The sequence below is a fragment of the Protopterus annectens genome, chromosome 4.part0, assembly GCF_019279795.1.
Source record: "Protopterus annectens isolate FY-2018-M chromosome 4.part0, PAN1.0, whole genome shotgun sequence".
Classification (NCBI taxonomy): domain Eukaryota; kingdom Metazoa; phylum Chordata; order Ceratodontiformes; family Protopteridae; genus Protopterus; species Protopterus annectens.
This window is the reverse complement of record NC_056733.1, coordinates 218365769-218386673: the sequence shown is the minus strand read 5'-3', so window position 1 is coordinate 218386673 and position 20905 is coordinate 218365769. Positions and strand designations below refer to the sequence as shown.

The window sequence follows — 20905 nt, the reverse complement described above, 5'->3', positions numbered from 1 at the left end:
TATTTGAGTGGATATTGTTTAGAGTTATTAAAGGTATTATTATGTTTCTGTGTGGTATAGGGGAAAAAAATTGCCTTTGATACAGCAGTGCAAAATGAAGAAATGTGCAAGTCATTTGCTATTTCAACTTTTGATATGTAGATACTTCCATGTCACATTGTCATTATTTCTTCAGTACAAACATTTACAATAAAAATAAATACAAGTGCTACTAATATTGAAGAAATACTAAAGGTCTGCTTAACAGTTTGTGTAAATAAGTACTTTAGCGAATGAATGCATTCTAGTAATCTTAATTTGAGCTAAAAACGTCAGTCTCAATCATGAGATAATTGATGCCCCTTGATTCTTCTCTTGATGAAACTGTTGGGATTGTTTGCCCATGGTTTTGTGCTCTAATGCTGATTTCATTGGAGATATGCGAGTGGTGTGGGCTGCTAATATGTACAGGACTGGACCTGTTATCAGAGTTCTAGGAAATGCACAAATGCTAGGGATAGGAGTTATGAGCTAGGATTGCTTATTTCTTATGCAGCTAGAAATTACAGAACTTATTTTTGTTCCAAAGGCTGGATTTACAATACCAAATCCAAAATACTGAGTACTTTTTGTTTTTACAGCAAAAAAATGAACAGTATGCCGTGGTTAAGGACGAGTTCAACAAACAAGAACAAGCAAAAACAAAAGATTAATTCAAGTTGCCACAGAGAGGAAATTCTTCCAGCAGATCTTTAAAATCCAGTGATAGAAACTGGCACAACAGGCTGTAGGTTTACTATACCATTCATACACAATTTTATTTAAAACATTACCCAAAAATCATGCGACAATTAAATCAAATTTCGTTGATTAAAGCATTAACTACAAAAATAAAAAATGTGTTTGTGTGTGTGTATATGTAGGTAAAAATACAATAATAAAATTATAAAAACAAATCAAAGTATCTGATCACTCTTTAACACTGATTACAAACTAACTGCATCATTTAATCATGGATGGAAATTTGCCCTTAAAGACACAATCCAGTTACATTCCATGTGTTCCATCTTTGCCTTCCGTATGTCACAAATGCTTTTTCCCACTAATTCAACCACATAGGCTTGTTAACCTCAGATGAGGAAAAAAGGTCTAGCTGTTCCTGCATGTTCCTCAAGGGTCGAAAGACTTTCATTTTCTAGAAGGGGATATTCAAAACTCCTACAAGTGAATTCACATACTAATGAGTCCAGTTGGTTTGATCCTTGTTGCTCATCTGTAAATTAGTCTAGAACTTCACAACATTTGTCCTTTAACTATATTGTGAAAACTATGGGGAGGGTGCATACTAGATCTATGCAAATAAGTATTTTTTACTGAACCTGTGTAATGTACTAGTAATCCTAAATTAAGATTTATTCTTGTGCATAAAAGACATGCACATAAAATTAAAAAAATATATACGTAAGCAGTTGCGTATTTTAAGCTTGCTAAACTCATCAAAGAAAGTCAATACTCACCCAAATTTGACTCTAAATGAAGTTGTAATCATAATCAAACCCGGTTATAAAGAGCAAGACTTTGTCAACAATCATAAATCTCAACTGTACAGATTTTTGCAGTATGTCCAGATTTTTGACTTAAATTTTTGCTCACTCTGTTCTTCATAAAAATTGTGGTTTTCTGGAAAATCACTGGCAAGTCTTTAAAAATTGAAGTCAGAAAAATGACAGACATTTGAGTTTCAAGCTTCATACCCTTCAGAAAATTCACTCAAACACAAAACATGTTATTCTATCAAGGCTCTAAGTTTGTAAGAGCAATATTTAAAAATTGTCCCTATTTTTGGACCTTTGTCCCCCCTTTATTTATCGCTTTATCCAGATTTCTTGCTCCAGCAGGTTAAGATGCATGTCAACAATAAACACAGACAAAGAAAAGGCACATATGCTATTAATGTAAATTTTGTAGACATCTATTTCTGGAGAATAAGCTTATTCATCCCCTCACTATTGACACTGCTTGTGTAATATTTATGTAGAATGCGATTCTACCAATTTAGTTTATTTAGCTAGGTGCCAAAGCTGTATGGCATTTTACTTTGGAAAAACCGACAGAAAATTTAAAGAACGTATATGTGAACACTTATCAGATACTAAAAAACAGATAAGCACAAATGCTTTTTACAAGCACATAGAAGGAACTATTCCTACACATTGATTTAAATTTATAGCTGTTGATTTAGTATTAACAAGTATAAGAGGTGGTGACCTATGGGTGAAGATGGAATATAAGTGAATTGCATCTTTGAGGTGATTTTCATCCAGCATTAATTGATACAGTGAGCTTGAACTTGGTGTTAAAAGGCTTAAACAGATCATTTTGTTTGTTTGATTTGTTTCTACATTGTATTTTATCTGTGTGTGTATGTGTGTAAACCTATTTTTTTTTCTCTCCATTTTTGTGGTTAATACTTCAACCAGTGAAATTTGATTTTGTTTCCACATAATTTTCGGCTGAGGAAGAATTTTGAGAAAGCCCTGTTGTGCTAGCTTCTATCTTTGGATTTTAAATACAAAATTTGCTGGAAGAATCTCCAAGTTCATAATTTGGTTTACTTTTTGTTTTTACAAAGCTTGCTAGTTTTGTGAAGGATTGTGCAGCTACAGGCTCAGAACAGTTAATGGTCATTATAAACTGACAACAGGAGGTCTAAATGGGCACTTTAGAAATATGAATATTAATAGTATGAAATAATACTTTTTAAGAAAATTGCCACATAGAAAAAATGTTTGTTAAACTTGTTGCGAAGAGCTGATATGCCCTCAGATACGATGAGCATGTTTTTGTCTTCAGTCAGCATACACGTTTTTGAATATTAACAACCATGTATTATTTAATTTCTGTTTTTTCCCTTATGAAATCTGGAAATTCATAAATGTTAATTTGAACTAATGTAGTATTATCCAAGATGACTTATCTTTGAAACAGGAAATTCTAGTTAACTTAAATTTCAGCTTTAATAATGAGAAGTTCAGTTTATTTCCTACCTTATTTGCTTTGGTAAACTTTTCTTTCAACATTAACTATTTGAGGGCATATCAGTTTTTTTCACATGAATTTAAGAAACATTTTTCTGTGCGTCAAACTTTTTGGAAACTGTTCTTTCAAAGTATGTGTAATTACTGTTCATATTTTTGAAGTTTCCTACTTAAGAGCTCCTGTTGTCAGTTTGTAATGACTTCATTAACTGCTTTGAGTCTATACCTGCACAATCCTTCAGAAAAGCAGCAAGCTTTGTAAAAGCAAATTGTACTCAGTGTTTTGGATTATGCACTTTATTTGCTCTCTGTATTCTGTATAATATATACTCCATGATTTCTGTATATTATCTTGAAATTGTTGCTGACTGTACTGAAATGTGTTTGCTGCCTATGGTTATAAGTATTTTGTTTTACATTTTTTATGTTGAAAACCATAAAGATGGCTTTAGAAAAAAAAAAACTGAAAGGACACTAGCCTAACTTGCTGTCATTCTTTCTGACTGGTTTCAGATTGTTGGAGAGGCAGCCTTGAAGGCAACAACATTGAAATCCTTGGGTCTGACTGGTGGAACTGCAATTATCCGGTAACTTGTCCATCTTCTAGCTGTTGTGTTGTACTTCACTGTGCTACATTTCTGTAATTTAATCTTTTACTTCACAAGATACACATTACATAAAACTAATGGTACATTACATGATATTGCACAGAAGAACCTCTATGTGGAATTTTTGATTAAGGAGTATATGGTTCAAAGTGGACCAAAGGAGTCTGTGTGTAGATGCAAAAAACACAGGTAACTATATTTTTGAGGACCCTGTAGTAGGCCACCTATTTCCTGAATCCTGAACTACACTGCTTTGCAATGATATAGTAACTGAGATTTATTATAAAGTAATGTGGGCAGGGTACAGGGAGGGACTGCTGTAATGTGTTTCATAATGCAAACTTAAGACTGTACCAAACGCACCACTTAGGGTTTCAGAAAACTGAAGTCTGCAGAGGTGAAGGACCAATTTAAAGCCTGAACAGACAGTTAATTGGGTCCATGTCCACATAGTGAAATGTTCCATCAGTGTCCACACAGGGAATGGCTGTATTAGTATCTCCAGAGGTTAAAATTAACGCAACATGACATTGGTATCTGCAAACATTTAAGATTAGCACTGCAAGGGTATCTACAGAGATGACAACTGCTTCTCATTTTGCAGACATGGAGAACTGCATTTGCATTGCAGAGATGGTTGACACAAGGAGGGATTTGCATCATTATCATTTTCATGTTGTAGTCTGTTAACATTATATTTTGGATTATATACTGTTACACAATTGGAATTTCTTATTGTACCTTTGCTGGAGTTTTACCTCTCGAGATTCACATTGCTTATGTTCTGCTGCCTGTTCCGTGGAGGAGTAATTTGTTTACAGGTCAAGTAGGTAGTATTTATTATGATGTCCATTCATTATCCCTGCTGCAGTAGCCTTAGCTTTATGGGTTATATCCTGACAAGGATATTAAAGCCCACCAGTTTTTCAAAGCTTTGGACCTCTTCCATGTGCACACAGGCTGCTGGTTACATGAGCTGCTAAGTGGAGAAAACCGGCATCCTGGGCACCAAATGCTTCATTACTTTGTTGGCACCCCTAGAGAATGCTCCTCCTGTGGGCTTCCAGTGACCAATGGCCATCTTACACTCATCCATTGTTGGCAGATAAGTTACCTCTGGGAAACACCTTTGATTTCAGTGTGAAACGCTCTATTTTATCGGGTTTAGTGTGTTTTATGGCACTGTCATGAGACGGGCTGGTCTGACAGACTGTTTAGCTTCTGCTTTTAACTATTACTGTTTATGATTATTTTAAACATTTTTTTTTGTAGAAACTTGTTTATTTTGTGAGGCCAACTGTGTTTTATTATAATGACCGACACTGTCTAGCTGTGCTAACCGGCTATCAGTCTCCAATTTTGGCAGGACTATGAAACAGCATGTCAGTCCCACAGTTCGACCTTCCTCCTGAACCATGAAAACAAAAACTTTCAAGGAGTCCTTGCCAACAGTGGCCTCAGCCAGTGCCTCAGCCACTAGTGGGTGACTGTGTTGTGGCCATTATCTGTTCCTCAAACTATTCACTTTTTTCTGTGGGTCCATGTAACCTCTTCAGCCACTGTGGACCATGGGGTGCATCCCTGTGTAGCTGGGCAAAGGCACCTGGTCCTCAGGGTGAAGTTCCATCCTTGAGTTAGTCGTCTTCTAGGGATGCCCCTAGAAAAAAGAGAGAGAAGGTTAAACATTTATGTTCCTCAGACTGTTTTTCTGTAGATAAGGATGAGTTTATTGACTTGGTTTAAGTTTTATCGCAGACATTAACATTTCTGCAGGGCAACTGGAAGTTTTCTAAAATAAAAAAAAACTAAAACGTTCCCTTAGCTACTAAAGATTCCCTGCCTTTGGAGGAATTTCCCTTTTTTGGAACTATTTGTAGGAAGACTTAAGATGTTTTAGTGGAAGCAGACTGATATTTTACCTTCTTTTGAAGAAATACTATGATTTTATTACAAGCTGAAATTCCACAGCCTGTTCCTATTCTACTTCTTTGTTAGCTTTGGAGGATGTTTTTGATATTTTCTGTAATATTTCTGGCAATTCCTGCCAACATGCAGCCCCTAAAAAGTTAGACAGACTTTGTAAAGTTTCTCAGTCTTATAAATATTTGCTTTCTTGTCCCAGAGTTGATCCTGCAGCTATTTCTGTGTGAAATCCTGATGTAATAAAAATTTGGTTAATGCTAACTTATTTCCCTCTGATAAGAATGGGAACACTTTTGATAGCTTTGAGAAGAGGATTTATTCTTCTGCAACCATACTTTAGAATTTTAAGTTATCAGGCATACATATTAAAGAATCTGTAGGTTTCTTTGGACACTAAGAGGACCATCAGTCCTTTGGATGAGATGTTAAACCAAGGCCCCATTTGCTTGAGTTGGTGGTAGCTCAGGTGGATGTAAATGATCCCACGAGTCCTGTCAAAAGGAGTAGAAAAAGTTCCCCAACAGTATAAATACCACCTTGGGTCTCCCCTGAAAAGAGGTTACTAGCTTAGTGGGCCTAACCTTGTCAACAAAGGATGGATAAATAAATAAATGTACTACCAATTTTTCTTCAGAAGGTAAGTCTTCTTTGAATTCTTTAATTGCTTCTGTTTCCTAAGTAATTAAACATTCCTTAAAGGGACAATCCCATGGTTTTAAAATTCAGGTCCAAACTCTCTTCTGAAGGGTGAGTGACTGTCCTTATCAATAACGCCCACTTTGTTGTGTCATCATGGAGCCTCTCCTTCCTGTATCATTTACTGAGAATATGCCATTCCGTTTAAGCTTAGATCTGATGTTAATCTTATTCCATTCATCATCGATGGGTTTGGTTCCGAGCCCTCGGAACAGAGTCGGCCTAGTACCAAGCTCGCGCCAGCCAAAATCTCTTGAGCCAAGCTTCTACCCATAATGCCCTTCTCCCCATTACCCCATATCTCGTTTGCCACATAGCCGTAAAGCCGCGTTTCAGCCGAGCTCTCAGCTAAGTGGAAACATTTTGATATTTTGTGAGAAAACTGATCTATTCTGTTGTCGTTAGTGATTTATATTCATTGATCTTCACTTTTACAGTTATATTTACACCTGCTTCTTTCTCCTTCTACCCGTTTTACCCTTGTGGTATTTCTTAAATACCATAGCTGGTATTTCTTCTCATCTTTCCTTTTCTATCTAGTTGTGTGTTTTTGGCCTTTAGATAGATGCTGTTTGTTTTGGTTTAGACGTAGAGCAAGTAGAATTTAAGACTGTGTTTGACTTTGTTGTGTTTAACTTGTCATGATGTCTGATAAGGGTACTTCGGGTTTCAAGCACTGTGCTTCATGTAATGGTAAACGTCCGAACAGTGACTCTCACGATGATTGTGTTTATTGCTTGGGGGTGCCCCATCTTTCGAAGCAGCCTCCCTATGTGATTTGCCAAAATTTTAGTCAGCTCACTCTGACTGAGCAGGCCTACTTAAATCACCCTTTTCAGAGGCCCTTTCTGTGACGGAGGTCTCAACCCCTCCTAGGAAGGATAAAAAAAGGCCCCATTTGGTCCCCTCTTCACCCTCTGGTGACCAGGGTATGCATGTCAAACCTAAGGTACAAAAACTTTCTTCGGAGCATAAATCTGCCTCGCTGGCACCAACCTCATCTGCTCCAGGCACTACGACTGTTAATATATCAGCACACAGCTTCGGCACTGTTACTGTCTCTGGCACTGACCATAAACTTCTCCTTGCCTATTATGACTTCGGCACCAGGTACCACTTTGGCACAGTGCATGCCTTTGATGCCTATTTCTGCAATGATGACAACCTCCCATATCTGTTCCGAGTGCCCCTTCGGCACTGAGCTCTCTTACGGCTCTGACTACAATAGATCTGACTTCACTGCTCTCGGTCTCCAAACTTAAGACTTCGGTGCCAGTAGACCCCACACCACAGATCCGATGCTCTCCATCCGTAGACCCGTTTCTAGGCCAAGTGTATAGCCCATTCCTAGATCGACCAGACTCTCCGTCGGGAGTATGCACTAGATCCACAAGGAGCCTTTCAGAATTTGATGTGGTGCATCTTGTGGATCAGCTGCTGGCAGGAGGATACCTATGCCTTCCAGGGCCCATCCTCCTACATGATTTGGGTTGATTTCTCCATGGACTCCATCGTATTCTCCTCCTTTGACCACCTCAGTTCCAAAGCCTCCTGCTCAGACATCTCTTTTGGAACCTCCCTTCTCGTGCCAGTAGTGGACCTCACTTTGGCTCTGGGACCTTACCTTTGGTCCTGTGTTCCTACTGAACCAGTCCTTCCTCAACCCCATGATTGGGCTGCGGGCTCTTCGGTCGGTGGAATGGTCCCAAGTGTTTATTCGGTTCCATCCTCAGTACCAGGAGCCTTGTCTGCTCCAATCCTGCTTTTGAGGTTGCATCCTTGGGAGCGGGTTCGGCAGAGTGGGGTGTGACCCCTGTTCCGAGGTTATCCTTCTCAGCTGTGGGCTCCCATCCCTCTTCAGGTGGTCCGGCTTTCTGTGCAATGGAGAGGGCTCTTGCTTCTGGAAGCATTCCGCCGATGTTGGAACCCCAGTTTTCTCCCCTGAGCTACAGCTGCCACAGGCCACCTCCCTGGGACACTGGCAGGGAAGTCGCAGGAACCCCCTGTACAGGGTGCCCACTCTTCAGAGTCTTCCTCAGAAGCCCCCACTGAAAACACCCCACGGAAGTGATCGCGCAAGAGGAAGCACATAGACTCACCTAAGAAGTCTCTTACAGAGGACACAGATTTCGATGATGGTGAAAGGTCCCCATGGTCACCTCCTGATGTCTCTTTCGGAGACGTCCTTGAAATGCTGAAACATAGGGGTGACTGGAAGCCCCACTAATCCTTCTTCTGAGGAGTGCGTGTTTCTGCAGGTTTTCCATGCCTGGCCTTCTACCTCTTGGTTGACCCCACCTGCAGATGTGCTAGTACAGCTCACGGTGTGCAGCGTGCCTGGAAGAACCCTGACTCTGTTGAGGTGATCCCTCGGAGACCCAACAAGATTCTCTGTCCACCTGAGGAACACCTACATTGGTCCAGAGGTTTACCACTCGATGCTATGGTGGTGGCGGCGGTGACCACTAAAAAGGACCTAGCTGAAGAGAGTCTTACTGTCCACCCACCCAACAGAGAGTCCCAGGCTGTGGACAGATTGGGGAGGTGAGTTTTTGCATAAGTGACCTTTGCCATACAGTCCCTGAACTACTTGGCACATTTTACGAGGCTCCAAAGAGACTTGATTTCCAAACCCTCTGGAACGCTCACAGGGCAGGTGTCTGATGAGGTGTGGGACAAAGTTGCTTTGCAACTCGCAGCCCTGGGATTGATCTCCAATTCGTCCATGAGATTGCTTTCACATGCAACTGAGAGGGCGGCTAGAGCTGCTGGTTCAGGCATAGTAATTAGACGTCACACCTGGATATGCATTTGTGACCTCCGGACCCCTTCAAGTCTTCCTTTCTGAATGCTCTCATCAAAGCATCTTCCCTGTTTGGCTCCAAGGTAAAGGACTCTCTGGCCAGGTATGAGCAGGACTGTAAGACCCTGACTGCTGTAGGCCTACATTTTTCCAGCCCTCAGTGTTCCTTTTCCAGGAACCAGAGGAGTGGAAAGATGTGGCACAAAAAATCTTAGGGTCCTTTCCATGCCGCATGTGGTGATGATTCCCCCAGGGGCAGAGTGGGTAACAATTCCAGAAGATTCCCCTTTCGAGGCAGCGGGGGTCCACACAACCAAGGCCCCAGAGATTCCTTCTCTGGACAACCTTACCAGCTCTCCTAAAGAGCGGACCGATTGCTTGCCTCTGGAAGCAGTCGGGGTCGTTTCTCTCTGCACCAAGCTGCCTGGCACTGTATCAGCACTGATTGTTGGGTGCAAAATATCATTACTAGGGGTTACACCATTCCCCTCATTTCTTATCCAGAACTTCCAACAAAACTTCCAGACGTTCCACCCAGTCAGAGGGAAGAAGCAGCTTCAGAAGTAAAAAAGTTGCATCAAAAAAGAGCCATCCAACTAGTCCCACCAGACCAATGTGGATCCGGATTTTACTCAAGATTCCTTTTGGTGGCAAAAAAGACAGATGACTGGAGACCCATTCTGGATCTCAGCAGTTTAAACCAAATTCCAGATGGTGTCTGTTTAGTCCATCCTCCCTTTTCTAAGGGAGTGCGGTTGGATGTGCTCGATAGATCTCTGGGATGTGTATTACCACATCAAAATGGACAAACACTCCAGTAGTCTGGTTCACAGTTTTGCGCCCTGCCATTCGGTCTCTCTGCAGCCGCCAGAGTGTTCACAAAGTGCATGGCAGTGGTCACAGCTCACTTGAGACGGCAAGAATTTTGGGTGTTTCTGTATTTGGACGATTGCTCTTTACTGCCCCCACCAAGCATCTTCTGGTAACAGCCTTGCAGTACACCCTTTCTCTGGAAGAATTTTTGGGGATAATTGTGCACTGTGAGAAATCCAACCTTACTCTGGCCCAGCAGGTAGAGTTCATCGGAGCAGTCTTTGACACCCGATCCTGTCTGGTGTCGCTTCCAACTCACAGACTCCAGAGTTTGATGCTTCAGCTCTGGGTGATATTCTATCAAAACAAAGTCTCAGCGAGAGAGGTCCTTCAGGTCCTAGGATCCATGGCAGCTTCCATACCAATAGTGCCTCTTGCGAAACTGTATATGCGAATCCTCCAATGGCTTCTTCTCTCTGTGGTTCCCAAACCATCACCCACTATGTTTTCAGATCCAGATAACCAACTCTTGCAAACAGGATCTTCTGTGGTGGATGAGGCCAGACACAGAACTTTGGAGCTGCCCATTCCAGCCCCTTCACCCCAAGGCCATTGTGACCATGGATGCTTCTCTCATAGAGTGGAGGGGCCATTTCCAGGGAAAGACATTCCAAGGCAAGGGTCCACGTTGGAGGCCAACCTGCATATCAACGTTCTAGATGGGAGAGTGGCGCTGTTAGCGTTGCAAGCATTCTAACTGGTTCTCCCCTCTGGAACAATTGCAATTCAGTCGGACAATGTCAGTAGTCTGATATATCAGCAAGCAAGGAGAAACCAAATCCTACCCCCTGTGCCGAAAGGCCATGTAAATTTGGCAATGAGCGATGGATTCCAACTGCTTTCTGATAGCAATGCATATCCCTGGGAGCTGCAACGTGATTGCAGACAAGCTGAGCAGATGTATTCTCTTGCCCGACGAGTGGTCTCTCAATCCCGGAGTAGTGGCAGAAATTTTCAGCCATTGGGGCCAGCCTTGCTGCGACCTCTTCGCCTCCTATTCCCCCCCAGAGGGGGAGTCCCCGAGGGATGCTATGATTCATGATTGGCCCACTGGACATTTTTATGCCTATCCCCCCATTCCTCTGATTCTACAATTCATAAAGATAGCCATTTGGTTGAAATGCAGAATGATCCACATAGCCCTTTTTGGCCTCGACAAGTTTGGTTCTTCCTCCGGCCTCATCTGTTGTACCCACTGTGGATTCTGGACCCCATTCCAGATCTGATCACTCACCCCCCAAGGATTGATTCACCTGAATCTGTCCAGTCTCAAGCTGACAGCTTGGTTTCTCCACTTCCTCTAGTTTCCAGGCAAGATGACCTCTCCTCTCCTGTTCGTGATATCATTCTGGCTTCTCATAAACCATCCACCAGAAGACTATACCAGGACAAATGGAAACATTTTTCTATTTGGTCAAAGAAAAGACTGCTAGATCCGTATTCGGCCCCAATCACAGCGGTCTTGCAATATCTAAGTTTTTTGAAGATTGAACTGCAGCCTCTACCATACGAGTACATCTGGCAGTGATTTCAAATTACCACAATAGGCTGGATGATACTCCGCTCGTATCACTGCGATTATGTAAAATCTTTCTATAAGGAGTTTCTCACATTAGACCTCCAATCAGACAGCCTGTAGAGTCATGGAACGTCATACTAGTTATCCAGTCTTTGTCTCAACCCCCCTTTGAACCCGCAGTGAATTGTGACCTCAAATTCTTGTCACAGAAGTCTCTCTTCTGGGTAGCCATCACATCAGCCAGACGAGTTTCAGAGTTGCAGGCATTGTGCTCCAAAAGATCCTACCTAATTTTTCAGAAGACCGGAGTATCAGTCCGGACGAACCCATCCTTTCTCCCTAATGTTTCTGTATTTTCCATCAATCAGTCTATTGATCTTCCAGTATTTTTCCCCAGACTTTTCTAATAAGGGAGAATACTGTCTATATTCCTGGGATGTACATAGGCAATTCTGATTCTTTTTAGACAGGACCAAAACAATACATAAGACTGACCAACTGTTCATTTCTTTTTCTGGATCTAGAATGGGAAACTCTGTTTCCAAGGTCACTTTATCAGAATGGCTGAGGGACTGCATACATTTCACTTATTCATTTGCAAAAGAAACTATGCCACAGAATATTAAAGCCCATTCCACCAGATCTATGGCAACCTCTGTAGCCTTACATTCCAGGTCTTCTATGGATGACATTTGCGCACCAAGCCACTTGGGCTAAACCCCACACTTTTATTAATCATTACAAATTGGATGTGGTCTGCAGTGGGAGAGCTACCTTCGGCTCAGTGTTTCTCAGGAACGTTCTTCCATAAGGGCTACCCAAGGGTGATAAGTTAGCTGGGGATTCTGTCCTATCAGTGATAAATGGAAAGAAGAATAACATCAGATAAAGAAGTTATGACTTACCATAACGTTCCATCTGTGTTCATCTTTTTCATTCATCACTTCCCACTCTCCTCTTCTCGCCAAAGGGTCCTGGCGGATACTTTGGGTCCAAGTGGTGTTTTAGGGCATTTGCGCAGAAATGGCCTTTGCTTTACTTGTATAACATGGGCAAACTCGATCTGAGGTAACAGGGAGAAGGTCATTGTGGGTAGAAGCTTAGCTTGAGCGTTTTTGGCTGGCACGAGCTTGGTACTAGGCCGACTCTGTTTCGAGGGCTCGGAACGAAACCCATCAGTGATGAAAAAACAGATGAAACGTTACGGTAAGACATACCTTCTTTTTTCGGTACAGAAATGCATTTTTATTTTTATTTTGTTCCACAAACTGCTTTGTTTATAAGAATCATGCCTAGCTGTATAAAGAGCAACAGGATTCTGCTCGGCGATCCTTTACATTTATTTTATTTTGTTTTTTGCAAGTTGTCATTTACAAATGCACTTGTTGCATTTGTAAATGAAAACTTAGCGAAAAAATGAATTGCTGAGCGAGCATTAATTATCAAAAAAGAAAAATACTGAACTGTTTTGGAATGACCATAGAATGCATTGGGATTCCCTTTTACAGGCTTGGCCATAGAACTTGCAGTAAACAAAATTGTTCAGCAACTCCAGCGATGTCACGTAAGTGTGTGTGTGTTTGTGGGCATATCGGGAACGTATATGTTCGAGAGTGCAGATTTGCGAACTTGTGGGTGTGCGAATTTGCGAACATGTGGATGTGCAAATTTGTGAATGTGCGTGCAGTTGAGGTATGTTATCTGAAAGGGTGCATATTAAAAATCTAACAAAAGAGGGAATGACACATTCTAAATATTATCTGCCGTCAAATATAGCAGAAGGGAAACACAGGCTGAACATTTCTAAGTTACTTAAAATTAGGGAGAGAACTGTGTATCAATGCACACAAATACACAAACACAGAGACGCACACCTGTTCAGTGAATGCCACAAGATTCAAAAGGCAAGATGTTGCATTAACAAAACTATAGTATTCCATATCTATCAGAAACAGGCACCATGTCAATTTGGAGAGGCTCCATTATGATTGCATGAGTTTGTATAAACTGCTGATTAGGTCGATGGATATAAAATTGTTTGGATCTGATACAACTCTGTGAACTGGCAGCACTACAGCCTGTTTCATGTTATGGGCATGCCCACATGCTGGCTTGTGGAACTTAAGTCATCAATTTTACTTGTAATAACAGCTGTCATATTCATACGTATAGAAGGGCTGTCTTCCCTTAACTCTATTTAATTCTGATTTTTTTTCCTGATTATGAAGTCTGCACAAACATTTTCTGTAAGTGCATTTTCTATATCTTGTGATTGGGTGATTACTTCATTTTGTAATTGCTGACATGGTTGCATTCACTAATTGTCCCTTTCATTTTTCTGAAGAAATTAAATGATATTACTGCTTTCAAACTTTTTAATGCAAGTTGACTACATCATTAGATCTGTAAGATGTTATAAGATAAGAAGGTACCCCAGTTGCTAGTATCATAATCAGAATTATTTGAGTCATTAAAGATAGTATCCTGATCTTTCATAAGTGTGATTTATTGCATCATAGTGTCCCTTGGTAAAGCCTAGGAAGGCTGATTTATTTATGACTGGCTTTGAGTTTTACTCTTATAATAAAGAATATATTATCTGTGTTAATTACATAGGGTGTAACAATGGGTGGGGAACAGAGAGATCCTAGGTTTGTATGTATTATATCTAAGATATCACCATTCTGACTTGGATTTCACATGATTTGTTCCAACTTGCTTTGATTCTCAAAACTGATTAAAATATAGACATATCTATTTGAAATTTACCTAGTTATTTTTTGAATAATAAATTTTCCTTTAAGGACTGCATTTTCATTTATTTTTACAACTCCAAGTTTAATCAGGCAATCCTCATTTTGTATTGGGTGCATATATGGTGCACAGTTAATTCCTATAATGTTACACTCGGTGCCACCGATTTTATGTATAATTTCTAGGCCATGATTAGGAGATGGGCAGTGCATTGCTCAGTACCATACATCTCAACCGTACCGAATTCCTCAGTATTTACCAGTTTTGAGGGCAAAATGAGATGCCACGAACTCACGAGTGGTCGCTTTAATTCCCGCTTTTAGCATGGAAGATAGCTATTGACTACATTACCACAACTCTGCAAGAACAGTATGCACCACTGACAGAGTGGGCATGTGCCTATACAAATATTTTAGAGAGAGTGTGTACAGTTTCAAATCATCAATGTATTACAGTTTTCAGACAGCATGTCATACAGTAGCAAAAACTTGTGGATGCAAGACCCACACCACACACGTCAAATGCCTCCAATTTTGTCTTTACTAAATGTTGGTCCAATCCCTTTTAATTATTTATAAATGTCACAAAATGGTCAGCTAACAAGGGATTAAACAACTGAAAATGGTATGGTTACAAATTCCTTAATCTTTAAAAAGCCACAAAATGCAAGTCCACTTAATTTACTGGCACTGTAAGTTGACAGTGACAGTACTTTTAAAATGCGTTTTTGATTTTGTGTCTTCATATAGGATACTGTCGTGTTTTACAGTTTACACTGTGCTTCGCTATTACTTACTGTAACACTCTTTCACTCCGGAGAGCTTTGTGAGGTACAGATCCTGCTGTCTACAATGTTTCCTCACTTGAGTGTAAAGTAAGGTTCAAGTATTCCTGTCCAACAAAGTTTTCGTCCCTGTCACTTCTGTGCATTATTACTGCTTCTCTCTCCTTCAGAAGGCTGTGTCACACTCTAGTGGCCGTTATTTCCAAAATACAGATTTTTCTTTTCTTTCTCCAGATTGTTTGGGGGGCACTTCAGTGCTTTACTGTAATCACAGTCTGGTCACACCCAAGAATCTGTCCAGCTCTGCATTCTAATGCCAGACAGTCCCTGTATGGCAATCCCCTGATGTCATACACTGAACACATTGCTGATTGGCTATGTGACTGTTACTTTACGGGTACAATTACTTGGCAAACAAAAGTGTTTCTACAGGTATCTGTCTGCAGAATGGTCACATGCTGCTTGGAGAGGCTTAGGAGTATGGATATTTTCCAAAGTGACTAAAACTGTGATTCTGGAGAATTCCACTGCTTCCACACTTCCACCACTTTGATAGAGGCTGATTGGTCTCACTGCTCAGTTTTTGGTGGCATAGTCAGGCCTGACTGTCGCTGCCATTGCTCTCAATCTTCCAGATCCAAAATGTGGAGCATTACCTTTCCTAATGTGGAAGTTGGAACAAATGGGCAAAATGTGGAACACTCACAACAGCTTATTAAGAGCTTCAACTTGGAAGCTTTCAGCTTAGTTAAACTGTGTTACTTTATACTTATAAAAAGTTATTTTGATTAATTAGTAGTATTCAGTGTGATTTGGAATGGATAACTGACTATTAAAACATTAGCACTGAATGTGTGGATAATCCTTTGAACATGAATACGAGGAACGTGGAGTGTTTAACTCAAAATCAAGAGCACCCCTTGTTATGAGCTACACTTCGAGATGTATGCTCATTTGAGCTTGCCGTACAACATCCTGTGACTCAAATCAGAGACCTTTGATAGCTACGGGCAAATAGCCTGTCAGTCAACATACGCCTAAACCAACATTGCTATCCTTACCTCACAACTATCCCTGATTTTGCCTCTATTTTTGTACCACCCATTGTAAAAGTTTTTATTTTTTGGTAAATCACTGAACATTACATTCAGTCAGTATAATTATGTGGCTGCTTATTGTGGCCCTGCAAATGCATTTGTTGGGGCAGACTTGGAGGGGAAACTGTTACAGGCCAGTAGGCAGAAAAGCACCAATTATACAGATGTTGCACAGACCAGGGAGCTCCCAGCCAGCCCATGTAAGATCTAATTATATGAAAATGTGTCCACAACAGTTTGTTCCACTGGTGCTCCATTTCTGAGGCTCAGTGATATTGACAAAACCTGTTACCGTAACTTCTCGAGTGGATTAGAGCAGTATCTAAAATTGTCTCTAATTTTGAACCTTTGCTTTCTCATTATTTTTAGCTTTGTTCAAAATTCCTGAGCTTAGAAGTTTAGAGGTATAATTTGGCTTAGCTGTTAATATTTGTTATGAATTAATTGAAATAAATGATGCATTTGCTAACAAGAACTGCTGTGAGTTTGTCTAGGCACAGGGTGGTATTTTATCCACCATGCTTCTGGTTAAGTCTTTAAACAGTACTATGGACGGCCCGGCCAAAGGTTCTTATGTATCGTGCTAGCTGGTAAATTGGCAATATGTAGTTAGGACACTTGATTTTGACAGTGATGTGAGCACATTCATTAATCGAGGCCAAGGGCCATCCTACAGAGTCGTACATTTTATTTAAAAAATGGTCCAGTAGAAACAAATTACTAACTTCACAGATGGCAGTGATTTTTTAAAGTAAGCTGCTGCTTTATAACTGTTTCAACCTAGAGACAAATTTGGCTTCTAGTTTTTCTTTTTTTAAGTAAAATTTTTTAACAGTATTCGCAAACATTTTACAAGAGGAATTAATCTTCTGTTAAATGCTTTATTAAAAGGCATCTTGTGTTGTCATGCCCTGTGTTACTGTAAATGTGTCATTCATTGGTCAAAATGGTTTGGGGGGATGATCCCTTAATGAGGTTCATTATTCATTTAAACTGACAGAGACACTGGAAAATCAAACGATAGATGTATTGGGGAGGTGGCTCGTTTTTGCTTGTCAGATATTTTTTATTATTATTTAATTACTTCAATCTTCATGTTGGTATCCCCAATTCCATCAGGGTGGGTGTGGTTACATGATTATGTATGCAAATGTTACGTTAATTAATGTCCTGATTTTTGGGCAGTTGTACCTACTTTTCATGGGCCTTTGTCCAGATTTTTGGTGTTTCCAGGTTGAGAGGTATGCTCAGTACAAGTTGGCATAGGTAGCGGTAACATGCAGAATGTCGATGATTTAGAGACACTGGCTCTCTAGTCATTCAAGGGGCACAATAGTTTGGTATGCATAATAAGGAAATGAGGAACTCCACTGAAATGAGCCATATGATATATGCAATTATAACACTCAAAATGGCAGACCAACTCAGAAACATAGAATCAGTGTGCTGTGCTTTTGCATTTATTTATTTTTTAGACTGAGTCATGGTGAACATGAAGGAAGTGATGTTTGTATTAGCAATAGCTATAGAGCAGCAGCATCTGTTAATGGCCACAACTGGAGCTAGTGGCTGCAGTGCTACATATTGTGGCCATCCACAACAGCAGGGGATGTATAGACAGTGCCTGCCATACAATCAGTTCAGTAACCAGCAGGCTGTGAACTGTATCTGTGTGGAAAGGTATTCCATGAGGAACACGCTGCTGTTCACAATGAAATTAAAGGGTGCATGATATGCTTATTCCTGTGGATACTAAGGTATATGCAGCTTTAACTATTTTAGCTATAGAAACCTTTCAGTGACCTACTAGGGGGTATGTCAGGGTATCACAGGTGCCAGTCTCATGATTCCTGCACCATAAGTTTGTAGGTAATTACTAGGTATTCAGTACAGGAGACCATTGAGAAGCAAATTACAATTTGGCAATTGTTCCAGAGTACGGCATGGTTAAGTGACTTGTTTAGAATCACAGAACGGCCCACAACCTTAATCCTCTGGGCTAGCCTCATCTTTATGCTGCAGAATGTTTGCGGAGAATCCATTTCCCCAGGACTGCAGAAGAGAAACAACATATTGCAAACATTTTATGACATTGCACATTTTAGCAAGGTCCTGAAACCATAGATTGCACATATATTGCCATCAAGGCCTCACTTGTTTCACAAAGACTGCAATACATCAACAGGAAGGGCTTCTAGTCCCTTAACTGCCATGCTGTTTGTAATGCCCAAGGAATTGTATGTAATGTGAATGTACAATACCCAGCCAGTTTACATGATTCTTATATCTGGCACACATCCAGCCTAGCGAAGATTTATGCAAGGGGAGCTCTGAGTCATGTAGTTGGTAGGTGGACACACAGGCTATATATGTCTGTCCACATAGATGTCATGAGCAGGACACATATAACATGCTGATTTTTTTTTTTTTTTTTTTTTTTTTTTTTGTGTTGAAGACGGTTCTAGCTACTTTTGGTTGATGACCACCATCCACAGCCTAAAATGCAGAGTATGCTGAAATCCATAATGTATTTGAAGTGGGTGTTCAGCCAATTCAAAGCACACATCTGCTGACTATATGTCAGGAGGGGCATTTCAATACAGCCCAGAAATATGTGGTATGATTTTATTTTGTGTGTGTGTGTGTGTGTGTGTGTGTGTGTGTGTGTGTGTGTGTGTGTGTGTCTGTCTGTGACATGTTGCACAACATGACATTGTATAAACAGTGGGAGCAGCAGGTGAACATCTTGGCAGGACCTCCCATAACAACAGTACCTGCAGGTGTGTGTCAGCCGAGGCTGTAACAATACAGTGTCTTGCTAGCAAAGAAGTAATATCCAGTCTATATCTTTGACACAGACAACACAGAACAAATAAATACATGTATTATCACACCCTGCCTGTACTGGCAGTGCATAGAGTGACCATGCTGTGTCTCGGACATCACCATGCCAGCAAATGTTGGGGGGTGGTGGCCAGAGCACAGTCCTCATCACTTGCACAGGTGGAAGAATGCAGTGGCAGGTGAATGTAATGCTGTGAGATGGGGATAAGGGTCATTACAGGTGAGTATGGTAGCCATATATTCTGTTGAGTGGAGTCAGGAATTGCATCCTCCTGCGATAGGGTCAAACTGCCACAGCATGACCATTATTGTCCACTGTATTAGCCTGCAGTCTCTGACAGTGAAGAGAGAGAACTATGGGGTCATGAGCAGTTTCCTTGAAAGGGGTGTGTCATGTACTAATTCTGATGACTATCATGGCTGTTAAAAGGGTCGCTGATCCCTCGTAGAAGTTCATAGGTGTGTACTAGGTTAATGGCCCTGCAGCCTTTACAAGCCTAGCCCATAGGATTACCCTGACATCGTGCCACCCGACCTTAGTTCCCAGTGCCTCTGTCGAGTAAAGCCATTGGAGTGATCCCTGGGGTGAATTTTCTGTTTCCCATCCACTTATCAAGATTTCTCTTGAAGAGGGCCCAGTGAGGTGCTTTGCTTGACATGTATGGGAAGTCTATTCCATAACATGGGCAGTCTCTGGATTATGAGCCTGTCCCTTCAGCATGTTCTGTTGATTGTGGTAATGAGGGTGGGGTCTCTGGAGTGTGTGGTGGGGAGGGATTGATATTTCTTTAGCTGTAGCATTTCTGACAGAGCTGGGTTAGACATAGCTTTGTAAGTCGAGCAGAGATGGCCTCTAAGTAGGCGATAGGAGACGGAGAGTAGTTGGAGTTTTTTGAGTCTGTCCATATAGGACAAATGTTTAGGGCCTAAGATCCTCTTTGTGAGGCACTTTTGCATCCTCTCCAGTTATTGCAGGTGTTTAATGAGATACATGCCAAATAGGGCATTGTACTCTGTGATTGGCCTAATGAGGGAAGAGTAGAGGGAGACAATGACCTCTTTCTTCCTGGATACAAAACCCTTAGTAATGAGATGTGCCACGTAGAAGGACTTTCTGACCACAGTGGCAATGTGGTGGTCAAAAGAGAGGTTGCTGTCAACCTATGTTTACAGATCTCTAACGCCTTCTGTGTTCAGTGTAGCACCATTGATGTGGTAATTCATGGGAACCAGGTTTTTCCCCAAAGGGGATGAAAAAACATTTTTTGGCATTGAGCTTAAGGCTATGGTTCTGACACCAGTTGTTGGTCTCAGTGAGTCCTCTCTGTAGGATGCCAACATCACTTGGGGAGTTAATAATAGCTCCCAACCTGCAATTGTTTGCAAACATTGTCAGCCAAAGTCCCTTCGTGTTGGCCTGGACTTCAGAGAAGTCGATACCAAACAGGAGAGGACCCAGGACTGAACCCTCTGGGACTCCACTCGTGGCTGGTCGGCAGTCTGACCTGGATTCAGCTGCTTTCACACTGTGGGTTTTACCTGTGAGCCAGTTCGCAACCCACCTAATGATATAGGGGTTGATGTCTAGCGTGGTGAGTTTTTCAATGATTCCTGAGTGGGGGAATGGTATCAAAGGCCTTGGCCAGATCAAGGTAGGCTGTATGAAGCACCTTGCCTTCATCCACAGCTCTGGTGACTGACTCAAAGAAGTTGACCAAGTTGAGCAGGCATGATCTAGCCTTCACAAAATCAAACTGTGTGGGATCCAGAGTTTGGAGATTCCATTTATCCTTGTTTATTAGGTCCATAATGATGTATTCCATAGCTTTGCATATCAGACTCATCAGGCTAATGGGACGATAGTTCCCAGGGTCTGTAGTCACTCCTCCTTTGTGGAGAGGGATTGACTGTAGCAGTGCGCCATTCGATAGGGACAAAGCTCAAGTTAAGACTGTGATTGAACAGGGCACACAGGTGAGGGGACAGT

General features: G+C 41.2%; 1 protein-coding gene across 1 annotated transcript in view; it reads left to right on the top strand.

The window, feature by feature from the left end:
* Positions 1–20905, top strand: part of ASPSCR1 (ASPSCR1 tether for SLC2A4, UBX domain containing) — a 4162292-nt gene that overhangs the window by 1412845 nt on the left and 2728542 nt on the right. Inside the window, exon 6 of the mRNA XM_044068220.1 lies at positions 3531–3604. Within this exon, the coding sequence (XP_043924155.1) occupies positions 3531–3604 (74 nt within the window). The remainder of the gene's footprint in view (positions 1–3530; positions 3605–20905) is intronic.